At 37.9% G+C, this 12,846-nt stretch overlaps 1 protein-coding gene across 2 annotated transcripts in view; it reads left to right on the top strand.

Moving 5' to 3' along the window:
• Positions 1 to 12,846, top strand: part of LOC129278594 (uncharacterized) — a 40,044-nt gene that overhangs the window by 22,311 nt on the left and 4,887 nt on the right. For both annotated transcript variants that reach the window (XM_064111029.1, XM_064111030.1), the window contains exons 9-16: positions 312 to 1,043; positions 1,416 to 1,457; positions 2,321 to 2,455; positions 2,795 to 2,923; positions 7,384 to 7,613; positions 8,055 to 8,171; positions 11,321 to 11,469; positions 12,150 to 12,293. In XM_064111029.1, coding sequence (XP_063967099.1) covers positions 312 to 1,043; positions 1,416 to 1,457; positions 2,321 to 2,455; positions 2,795 to 2,923; positions 7,384 to 7,613; positions 8,055 to 8,171; positions 11,321 to 11,469; positions 12,150 to 12,293 — 1,678 coding nt within the window. The remainder of the gene's footprint in view (positions 1 to 311; positions 1,044 to 1,415; positions 1,458 to 2,320; positions 2,456 to 2,794; positions 2,924 to 7,383; positions 7,614 to 8,054; positions 8,172 to 11,320; positions 11,470 to 12,149; positions 12,294 to 12,846) is intronic.

Below are 12,846 nucleotides of genomic sequence, written 5' to 3'. Positions count from 1 at the left end.
CTTCTAGGTATATTAATCCTAATAGTCCATGGGAGGCCATAATGTCCCTCTCCAACATTTTTTTGCTTCACTTAATTACTTTGTTTAATTCATGTCATACACAACTTATAATTCCAAATTTGCAACATTGTGTAAGTGTATGTCAAACTGATGAAATAAAATAAATAAATTTAGTATCATTTTCCTATGCCACCCCCTAGATTTCACCATTTTCTGTCATCATGCAATTTCTTTACATTTTTTAAAATTTGTGAAGGTATAAATTCCTTATGCTTAAATGTCTGTTTAAATTCCTTTTTTGTATTATTAAGGAGGATGGCATCCAACTACGCTACGTAAACGACTGCTACCGATTGCTTTATGCCTTTGAAGTCAGCAGCAACGCCAGGGAACGACTTTACAGCAGCCTCTGTCCAGAGCAGGGCGATGCCTCAGAGACCGAGCAAAAGCAATCAAACTTTATGTTTTACATGAACGAACACAGCAACATGAGTTCACAGAGTGACGACGTCATCACGCACATGGGCGATGCCACGCCCCCTAGCTACCAGCCCGTCACCAGCTCATGGGACATCGAGGTCACGACGTCTACTGCGGATGAACTCAGTGGTATTGGTATGGTGCAGCCGCCTGATATTACCTCCACATCTGGGTTAGATAGTGGGTTCCCGTCCAACACCATGTCCCATCATGGTGATGTCTTCACAAATATTCGATATTATGACCCAACTGATAGCACAAACTGTGAGGGCGCTACCTCGTTTGAAGGAACGCTAGCGGACAGTACAGAAACTCTTGAGAGATCGTCAAGCCTGCAGGCTGTGCACGGCTCATCGAGCGGCGTCGAGCTCTGGGCGGACAGCCAAGCTGATTCGACGCCCTGGGTCTCCAATCAACCGGAAGACATTGCTCCGGCGAACAGTCCAACGTCGGCGGTTATCGCTTCGTGGAAATCGTGTGCAATATGCCTGGAGGAACTGCCCCCACACCAGTTGTTGACCCATCAGCCTTGTGGTGGGGTTCTTTGTGCAATCTGTATGGAAGTAAGAATTTGAATTCCATCTCATTCAGTGGAAAAATTATGATTATGATTATGCTTACTCTACTGAAAAGTAGTATTGATGGTGGTGAAAGTGATGATGGTGGTGGTGGTTGTATTTGTGTTGCAATTGGTGATGATGACGATGATGATGATGTGCTGCACTCAACCCCGGTAGGAAGAAATTTTTTGAATGATTGTGGTGGTAGTTATTGCAGTGTATGGTAGTGATGGTTGCAGTGTTGGTGAAGATGACCATGATGATGAAAGATACATAATAATTACACACAACTTTGTCAAATTTACTCAACGCAGAATATGTACATACAGTCTGTTCTTATTGTAATTTTGTTTATTTTATTTTCTTACCATCCAGAGAGCTGTCAAGCATTATGGTGACCAGACAGTAAATTGTCCAGTAAGTAACCATCAATTTAGAATTTTATCTGTAAATTGAAACTCTGTGTACAAAAGAAATAGCTGTGAGATGATTCCTAAATTTTTGGAAGCCATCTTGAATTTTTTAACATACTGGACCACTGACTGTCCTTGTCGCTTGTCCCAATGTTTCATTTGACCATTGAAAACATGGTCTAGACACCAAAATCATTATGTCCCAGGTGGATATGAAATGAACTATGACCATTTTAATTATCAACAGCCATTTTTAAACTCCATTTTTGGAAGCCATCTTGGATTTTTTGACACACCAGACCACTGGCTGTCCTTGTTACTTGTTCCAATATACTACTTCACCCTTAAGACCATTGAATTAAAACCAAATTAAAGCCACTTAGATGAATTGGATTTTTAGCCTACGGCAGCAATTTTGGGAGCCATCTTGGATTTGCCAGGTACACTGGAGGGCTTATAATTCACTCTAGCCTCTATCAACAATTTTTAACCCCTAGACTATGGAATATGAATTGAAATATGATTCTAGGGTTGATAATGAGTCAGTTGTATCCATTTTCAGTGAATGGCGGCCATCTTGGACGCCATCTTGAAAATAACCACTTTCCCGGATGCGGATTTTGGTAGATTTTTAGTACGTTATTCTTGAGGTCAAATAGTACAAAAAGCCGTTGAAAAATCATTTGTTGCAATTTGTTCCGGGTAAGGGTATTTTTGGTCGTATATTGACCCGTCTGTTAACAGTGCGCAGTCAATTATCCATCTAGTTGCTCCAGATACCAAGGCGCAGTGATGATACGATGAAATAGTAATTGTATTTTTGCTAATGCTGTCCCAATCTTATTTTTTGGTCCGTTTTTTCACTAGGTATGTCGTCAGGAGATAGACCCAGCTACAGACTATGTTGCCATGGCAGGGGCATCGGCGCCCAACCTCATGAAACGAGTCCTGTTGCTATCGGTTACCTTTAGGAACGACGTGGAGGAGGATGGAGTCATAAGAGTAAGTGTAACAAAGTTTAAGTGCTGAAAATAAGGTTAATCTGCATAATCAGAGGCATTTTTTTTTTACCAGGGTAGCGTTTTCTGAAAGAACATATTGGAGGTTTTATCTGACAGTTACTATAGGAACTGTTCTTCTCGGTCAAAAATCAGGAAAAGTTGTCGGATCTGACAACCTTTTCTCGGGGTGCCATCTAATTTTGTTACATTCAAACTTGGACTGAGTTTGATCTACATGGAAATGAGAGATAGGAATTTGAATCAAAATCAATTTGCTAATGATTTGAATCTATTACTGTTGCCTCATTAATTCTGCTTCTTTTCTATCTCTCCTATGCAGCGTGATCTATTAGGACACCCTCGTGTGTTGTACTCTCTTAACGATGTTAGCGGAGAGGAGTTGTTTTGTCAGGTGGAGAGTTTGATGCCAATCCATGCCCCCTTCTCCCTTGTACTCTCAGATTCACAGGTGGGTGATTAAGAGCTTTGTTTCATGAAAGTGTTATCTAGGCTGCCTTAGAGGAGATACGAACCACTAGCGCCATCTCGGGTCCTCAACTTCTCATACATGGCCAGTTTCCTGAGCCATACTGCTAGTATAGTCTAGTCTTGAGGACTCCATGATGATGTTTTATTACTATTTAGACATATACTTCTTCATCATTGGAGTCTTGAACCCCCGGTCATATATGTATAAGAGACTGACCAAAACAAAGATGGATTTCCCTAGGAAATCCATCTTTTAATACAAACATCACGTAAATTGTGTTGATTTTATTAATTTCTACACCTTCCTACGCCTAATGCGTAGGAAGGTTTAAAAAAATAGTCAATAAAAATGTTAAAAAATTAAGGTTTCTTACCAGACTGATCTCGTGTAAATCCCTCGATCCACATGTACACAACGCAAATACAATAGGGTCGACCCTTGAACCGCTTATGTATGACGTACATCCGGTTTGCGATGCCTTTTGGAGAATAATTTATAGATGAAAATTATTATTTCACAAATACTAAAATTTAATACGTGATTATAAATAATTAGTAGTATTATGCTAATTATTTATAGTCACGTATTAAATTTTAGTATTTTTGAAATAATAATTTTTGTCTCACCTGCATAGCAGAGTGAGACTATAGGCGCCGCTTTTCCGACGGCGGCGGCGACGGCGGCGGCGGCGTCAACACCAAATCTTAACCTGAGGTTAAGTTTTTGAAATGACAGCATAACTTAGAAAGTATATGGACCTAGTTCATGAAACTTGGCCATAAGGTTAATCAAGTATTACTGAACATCCTGCCTGAGTTTCATGTCACATGACCAAGGTCAAAGGTCATTTAGGGTCAATGAACTTAGACCATGTTGGGGGAATCAACATCAAAATCTTAACCTAAGGTTAAGTTTTTGAAATGTCATCATAACTTAGAAAATATATGGACCTAGTTCATGAAACTTATACATAAGGTTAATCAAGTATCACTGAACATCCTGCATGAGTTTCACGTCACATGACCAAGGTCAAAGGTCATTTAGGGTCAATGAACTTTGGCCGAATTGGGGTATTTGTTGAATTACCATCATAACTTTGAAAGTTTATGGATCTGATTCATGAAACTTGGACATAATAGTAATCAAGTATTACTGAACATCCTGTGCAAGTTTCAGGTCACATGATCAAGGTCAAAGGTCATTTAGGGTCAATGAACTTTGGTCAAATTGGGGTATTTGTTGAATTACAGCCATAAATTTGAAAGTGTGTTGGTCTAGTTCATAAAACTTGGACATAATAGTAATCAAGTATCACTGAACATCCTGTGCGAGTTTCAGGTCACATGATCAAGGTCAAAGGTCATGTAAGGTCAAAGAACTTTGGCCACGTTGGGGGTATTTGTTGAATTGCCATCATATCTCTATAAGTGTATTGGTCTAGTTCATAAAACGTGGAAATAGAGTAACCAAGTATCACTGAACATCTTGTGCGAGTTATAGTAGTTTTCAAAATCAGCACTGCTGCTATATTGAATCGCGTGATGCAGGTGAGACGGCCAGAGGCATTCCACTTGTTATCTATAAATTGTTCTTCAAAACGGCATCGCTAACCGGATACATAAGCGGTTCAAGGTGTTCGACCCTATTGTATTTGCGTTGTGTACATGTGGATCGAGGGATCTACACGAGATCAGTCTGGTAAGAAACCTTCATTTTTTTACATTTTTATTGACCATTTTTTTAAACCTTCCTACGCATTAGGCGTAGGAAGGTGTAGAAATTAATAAAATCAACACAATTTATGTGCTTTTTATATTAAAGGTCAAGTCCACCCCAGGAAAACGCTGAATTGAATAAATAGAGAAAATTCAAACTAGCTTAGTGCTGAAAATTTCATCAAAATCGGATGTAAAATAAGAAAGTTTCGCTTCTTTTTCACAAAACAGCGATATGCACAACTAGGTGAGTCAGTCGATGATGTCCATCACACACTATTTCTTTTGTTTTTTATTGTTTGAATTATACAATATTTCATTTTTTTATAGATTTGACAATAAGGATCAACTTGACTGAACCATATAGTATTAAACAATGCTAATTCCACATGTTCAGGGAGGAATTAATCATTGTATCACTTGACAATGAGGAGAAAATTAGAATATTTCATATAATAAAATACAAAAGAAATAGTGAGTGGATGACGTCATAGTCTCCTCATTTGCATACCAGCCAGGATGTGCATATAACTGTTTTGTGATATTAAGCGAAACTTTAAAATATCATAACTTTCCTATTTTATATCCGATTTTGATGAAATTTTCAGTGTTATGCTTGTTGGATTTTTCTCTTTTTATTCAAATCAACTGTTTGTTGGGTTGGACTTGTCCTTTAAAAGATGGATTTCCTAGGGAAATCCATCTTTGTTTTGGTCAGTCTCTTATACATATATGACCGGGGGTTCAAGACTCCAATGATGAAAAAGTATATGTCTAAATAGTAATAAAACGTCATCATGGAGTCCTCAAGACTAAGTATAGTCTACTTATATAGACCCACTTGAATAATAACATGTTAATTAACTACCCAATACATTTATACCGCTAAAATTATGTTACCAAGTAGCAAAATGATTACTTTTCCTCTCAAAACATTTTAGTTTCTTTCTACATATACAATCATAGGTCAATTTATTCTCTGTAGTATTAGTAGATATCTTATAACGTATATTTTAAGACTATGTATTTATAACACACAGTCAATGATATACCACACACAGTTCACTCCCCCTTTAAATTGCGGTGCAATATCTGTGACACACATTATTGAAAATACATTTTAGGAAATATTTATTAGATCACTTTCTTACTAATAAACTCCCATACTGTATGGTCTGATGATTATTTCCAAAGCTGTATTTTGCCTTGTGCAAGAAAGGGAGCAGCAGTATTGTGCATTCATATAGCGGCATTTTCAACAAATGAGTGCATCACAGAGCTGCCTATTAACAACAGGTTATCTTACTCTGTTGAAAACTACTGAAATACTGCCATTTAATTGGCTAAGAGCAATTTTTGTCTCGCCTGCATACATGTAGCAGAGCGAGACTATAGGCGCCGCTTTTCCGACGGCGGCGTCGTCAACATTGAAATCTTAACAAAGGTTAAAGTTTTGAAATGTCATCATAACTTTGAAAGTATATGGACCTAGTTCATGAAACTTGGATATAAGGGTAATCAAGTATTACTGAACATCCTGCCTGAATTTCAGGTCACATGACCAAGGTCAAAGGTCATTTAGGGTCAATGAACTTAGACCATGTTGGGGGAATCAATATCGAAATCTTAACCAAGGTTAAGTTTTTGAAATGTCATCATAACTTCTTAAGTATATGGACCTAGTTCATGAAACTTGGACATAAGGGTGATAGTGTATAACTAAAGATCCTGCCTGAGTTTCAGGTCACATGACCAAGGTCAAAGGTCACTTAGGGTCAACAAACTCTGACCATATTGGGGGTATTTGAGGAATTGTCATAACTTTGACATTTTATGGATCTAGTTCATGAAACTTAGACGTAAGAGCAATTAAGTATCCCTGAACATCTTGTGCAAGTTTCATATCACATGATCTAGGTCAAAGGTCATTTAGGGTCAACAAACTTTGATAATGTGGGGGATATTGGTGGAATTATCATAACTTTAAAGTTTATAGATCTAGTTCATGAAACTTGGGACATTAGAGTAACCATGTATCCCAGAATATCTTGTGCTTGTTTCTGGTCACATGACCAAAATCAAAGGCCATTTAGGGTCAATGAACTTTGGCCGTGTTGGGGGTATTTGTTGAATTTGCATCATAACTTAGAAAGTGTATGAATGAAACATTAAACATAGACATAAGGGTAATCAAGTATAAATGATTGTTTTGCACATGTCTTAGGTCACATGATCATGGTCAAAGGTCATCTTGGGTCAATGGACATAATATTCTTTTGTGAATAATTATTTAATTGCTGTTTTCAAATTCAGCACTGCTGCTATATCGAATTGCGTAATGCAGGCGAGACTGCCAGAGGCGTTCCACTTGTTTAAAGTGTTTAAATGTATGAATGAATATTTAGTGTCAACATGTTTTGTGGTGTTTTTTCTTTCTTAAACAAGCATTGATATATATGTAATTGGCAAATAAATGGGGCATTTTGGCATGAGACGGGATATTTCGATGGTATAATTTGCATGCTCTTTTGGGTTTCTGGCAGTTGTCATTATTTTATATTATATTAAAGTTGTGATTAATAAAAAATGAAAAAAACTTATCTTTGAGATTTCAACTACATGTATGTCCCCTTGAAGAAGTTAACATCTCTTTGCTGCGAACAAAAATTGGTTTTAGATTTGATGGATGATTCAAACTTTTCTGATTTATTTCCCCCCCATCAGGGTCTAAGCTGCAGCCGATGCAGCTACGACCTCCATTGTTCAGGTTGCCAGCTAGTGAGGGAGGTGGATATTACACTCAACTCTGATGATCACCTCACAGTAGTGTACCATAATCTCCCCTCAGAGATAGTGGAATCAACCAGTAGGGTTTGTGAGGACCAATCAGTGGCTGGCTTCCAGGGCAATGAACCAATCACGCTCAGGGATTGCTTCCAGGCATTCACAGAGAGGTGGGTTTAATTTGGAATTCAAGGCATGAATCAGGATACTCATGATTAAAGGGCAGCTTCACTCTTAAAGTCGGATATCTTGATAAATGTAGGGAAACTTCAAGAATTAAAATGATAAAACTATATAGAAATAAAGTGTCTCAATATCTTGTGGTAGATAGATATTTTCGAATGAGCTAGGTCCAATAATGTAATGATTTTGTTTTATGTATTCAGAAATACAAATGAGTCTGTAAATCACCCAAATTTAAGTAATTTTCTTGACCTGATAATGCAAATCACATGTTATGTATCTCTTCTTCAAAAGTTAAACATCATCTAAGTCAAGCAGATATCTGTTTTTTCTTGGTATAGTGCAATTCATTAAACATCATGTGACCAGATATAAACCAATCAGATAACAGGAAATCTTTGAAAGTTGTTGATTTTTTATATCCCCAGTGAGACGTTGGATGAACACAATCCTTGGTTCTGCTCTGAATGCAAGAAACCTCAACCGGCTAATAAGACCATCTCAGTCTGTCGCTTTCCAGATACACTCATTGTCTACCTCAAAAGGTATAGTAGACGGGTTCGTTCATACACAAAAATTAATGCAATATGAATCACTGCTTTATTTTAATCTGGTTGTATTTATTCTACCTTAAATGCAAGAAACCCCAACCGGCCAATAAGACCATCTCAGTCTGTCGCTTTCCTGATACTCTCATTGTCTACCTCAAAAGGTATAGTAGACGGGTTCGTTCATACACAAAAATTAATGCAATATGAATCACTGCTTTATTTTAATCTGGTTGTATTTATTCTACCTTAAATGCAAGAAACCCCAACCGGCCAATAAGACCATCTCAGTCTGTCGCTTTCCTGATACTCTCATTGTCTACCTCAAAAGGTATAGTAGACGGGTTCGTTCATACACAAAAATTAATGCAATATGAATCACTGCTTTATTTTAATCTGGTTGTATTTATTCTACCTTAAATGCAAGAAACCCCAACCGGCCAATAAGACCATCTCAGTCTGTCGCTTTCCTGATACTCTCATTGTCTACCTCAAAAGGTATAGTAGACGGGTTCGTTCATACACAAAAATTAATGCAATATGAATCACTGCTTTATTTTAATCTGGTTGTATTTATTCTACCTTAAATGCAAGAAACCCCAACCGGCCAATAAGACCATCTCAGTCTGTCGCTTTCCTGATACTCTCATTGTCTACCTCAAAAGGTATAGTAGACAGGCTCGTTCATACACAAAAATTAATGCAATATGAATCACTGCTTTATTTTAATCTGGTTGTATTTATTCTACCTTAAATGCAAGAAACCTCAACCGGCCAATAAGACCATTTGGCCCGAATTCACAAATGTGGTTTTGAAAACCTACGGTTTATGCAGATTTCCTGTATAAATTACGCTTAATTTAGCGCGTATTGGGTGCGTGTATGATCAATGTCCAATCCTGATGCACGCTTTTTTCACAGTGCACCAAATTGACGCCTGTTGCCGTGGTTATCAACGCTATTTTATTCATGAGTCCACTCTTCAAGCAGTGGACTCATGAATAAAATAGCGTATCTAACCATGGTAACAGGCATCAATTTGGCGCACTGTGACAAAAGCGCGCATTAGTATTGGACGTGTTTTATACACGCGCCCGATACGCGGTAAATTGAGCGCAATTTAAACAGGAAATATCTATAAACAATGATGCAACCGTGGGTTTTCAAAACTACCTTTGTGCATTCGGGCCTTTCAGTCTGTCGCTCTGCATATATTCTCATTGTCTACCTCAAAAGTATAGTATCGTAGATGGGTTGGTTCATACACGAAAATTAATACAGTATGAATCATGTCTCATGTGACAGCAGCGGCGTTGTCATTATTGAAACCAAGGCCAAGTCATCATAACTTACAAATTATATGGACCTTTTTCATGAAAACTGGACATAAGGGTAATCAAGTGTCAGCTGGCATGAGTGAAGGGGGGTAAGATGACATGATTTGATATGCGCAATCAAGTAACAGGTAATGTAGTTAAATGCACATGACCTGGCTGGATATATCTGTCTAGTACCCTTCTTCCCTTTTCCTTTATTATTTTTATTCAATAACTTCCGTTTCCTGTCTTTGTTACTTGAAAAATCATGGAGGGGGGGGGGGACAGTCATCCCCCCTGCTGCCCCTTTGGCATAGCTTCGTAAAGAATGATACTTTTTTTTTACAAACCATAACAATGGGATCAACAGGTGAATAGCTAATCTGTAAATGCTTCACCATTCTTAGTAACAATGGGGTTGCCTTGCATTCATCTTTGTCGAGAAGGTATTCATGACATGTGAGATTATCTAGTTAGCAGGCCATTGTCTGACCTAGCAACGATCATGAATGTGATGCACATGTTCATTATTATACATTTGCTTTGAGCACTTCTGGTAGATAGGCCCTTATGAATGGAAGAATGCCAACCATTGGTATTCAAAGAACCAGAGGGTAGCTTGCTAACATTTGAAGTTTGAATACCTTTTATGAACTAGTCATTATGAATTAAAGTCTAATTGAGAGATATATGTCATGAATACCTAATTTGTATTGATGAATGCATGATAAAAGATTCTCACCTCCTCACTGCCTATTGGATGATAGCACTAAAGTCTATTGTCAAATATCATGTTTATGCATGAGATTTTGGAAGAGAAATCAGAACGTGGTGGTTTCTTATCCAACTGTCAAAAACTTTGCCTATCATTTGCAGGGGTATATAAGACAGGCCTTGCTTGCTCATAGGCTGGAGGCAGTGAGCAAGCAAGGCCAGTGTACAGTGATACATATAACAGAACATGTGACTAGTCATGTGATGATGATGTCATCACATCAACATAACAATAAACATGCACAACACAAGACTCTTACAAAATACCATAACCCCAGCTAACCTTTATGCTGTATGCTGGCCTTGTTTATTATCTATTTATGTCAGCCTTTTTTCAGCTGGCATGAATAGGTAATGCTAGTGGGCTGCGTTTTCGATTCAATGGCAATTTATGCTAATTAGATTTGAAGTGAATCTACAGTAAAGCAGAGTGAATTCAAGTGTACAAAGATTGAGATAGGTAGGCTATATTCACTCTTCCTACATTTTGTGTCAACGAGGGATTGTCTTTCATTTACATATTCAACTGTGAGATTTTTCTGCACAACCAAGTATATGGACCTATTTCATTAAAAGCTAATCAAGAGTCACTACTAGGTGGTTTCAGACCGCCTCGAAGTTCGCCAGTTCCAGGTATTCTCTGATCGGGAAATTTACCCCGATCAGAAAATACCAGGTATTTTGGCGGTGTGAAAGCAAATTACGGGAACTTTTAGCCCAGCGTGTCGTTGGGTGCGGCGCCGTGCATGGGTTGCTGCTGGGCTAGTGATTTTGAATTTCGCGCCTTGCTGCTTATCAGACCATACTGCGCATGCTCGTAACTTCAGGAACTTATCCCTAAGGGTATGTTTCAGGGCGGTGTGAATGCAGGAATAATTAATGGGTATTTTTCAGCCTAAAAAAGTTCTCGTAATTTAACGGGGATTCTTGTGATCGAGGCGGTTTGAAACCACCTACTGATCATCTGGCTATCCGGCATGTATTTTTGCAAGGTTCCACCATGTTTTTTAAAGATTCTTCATTGTTTTCAAAACAACTCCTTTTTTTTTGCTGTAGATTTGTGTTCCATCAAGCGATGAGCACCAAGCTGGACAACAAGGTTCTCTTTCCTGTAGAAGACATGGATGTAGGTGAATACATGAGCATCTCGGATTCCCATGAAGACTTGGTCTATGATCTTCAGGGTGCTGTCAGTCATTTTGGAGGTGAGTCGAGTCGTGGAGTGCCTTGTAGGTTTCGGAATATTTGGAGAATATTTTCATAAAAACTTTAGAATGTTTGCAGGAAACCCTGTTTGCATTTTTAGTATAGGTGAATATGGGCCTTTTCTATATCGGCTGGGCAAATAAATGAATATATATATATATATATTTTGTTTTAATTTCTGTACAAAATTACTAGACTCAATTAAAATGATGGGGGCTCTCTTGCTCTGCATTCTCCACTGTTATGATAACAATTGTAAATATATATTGCAAAATTATATGTGAATAGAGCCACCGGCATCTACCATATTGGTATCTAATAAGAAACAAGATACAATATTCCACTGGCCACCTCACTCTCAAGGGCTTGCTACTTAGCAGCTTCGAGTGTAGTCTTTCTGCATTAGACCCTACTCCACATCAGACCTTATACATGGGAGGCCTTGAAAATGGCTACTGCTGCTGGTGAACTGGGTTTTGAGGCGTGCACCTGTAATCCAGGTTTAATACAAGGGGGAAGTTACCAATTGATGCAGTGGATGGTTCGAGCCTTTGTAAAAGGTCAGTCCCAGACATAAATAATCTGATGGATACGTGTTTGTGAATCACACACATATTCATTCTGTAATATTATTCAGGATATAATAACCACGTATCTTTACACTCCATGCTTGATACAGGTGTGAACGCTGGCCATTATACTGCCTATGTGAAGAACCCGTGGACAGACCAGTGGCAGTACTGCAACGACGAGACAGTGTCACAGCAAGAACCTTCAGAACAAGATGCTTCCAGTGTTTACATCTTATTCTATTCAAGAAAAGGTAGTTATCTGTTGTTTAAGCTCTGACTTAGTATGTGAATTCTTCTGTATTTCTTTGAGGGTTTTTTTGTGTTTTTTCGATGGGGAAATCGTTAGCATCTTTATTCAGACCATAAAATAATTGAGTTAATTGAGTTTAATCAGTAAAAGTACAAATAAGTATACATTTATTTGGCTAAAAACACTATATGCACACAAATTCAGATTTTTGAGCAATTTGGGGTCTGACATGCACTTGCAAATTGTTACATAATTTGGGGTCTCAAAAGTTGTGCATTTAACAAAAAAAAATCGCGCACGACACAGCTTTTTCGATGTAACAGATTTATCACAAAAAAATCCCTCCACACCCATCTTATTAGGGTGAAAGTACTTTTTTTTCATCTTCGTTGTTTTCAAAGCCAGTACTGCTGTTATATTGGATTGTCAAAGGCAATCCACATATTCATCAGTAGCAGGTTTTTATATTCAGCCACAAATAGCACCCTAATAACTTGCTCAAATTACAATATTTGTTATTGGGAACACATTTTATCCTCTCAATATTTATTGAA

This window comes from Lytechinus pictus, chromosome 16, assembly GCF_037042905.1.
Source record: "Lytechinus pictus isolate F3 Inbred chromosome 16, Lp3.0, whole genome shotgun sequence".
NCBI lineage: Eukaryota > Metazoa > Echinodermata > Echinoidea > Temnopleuroida > Toxopneustidae > Lytechinus > Lytechinus pictus.
This window is presented reverse-complemented; position numbering and strand designations above follow the sequence as displayed.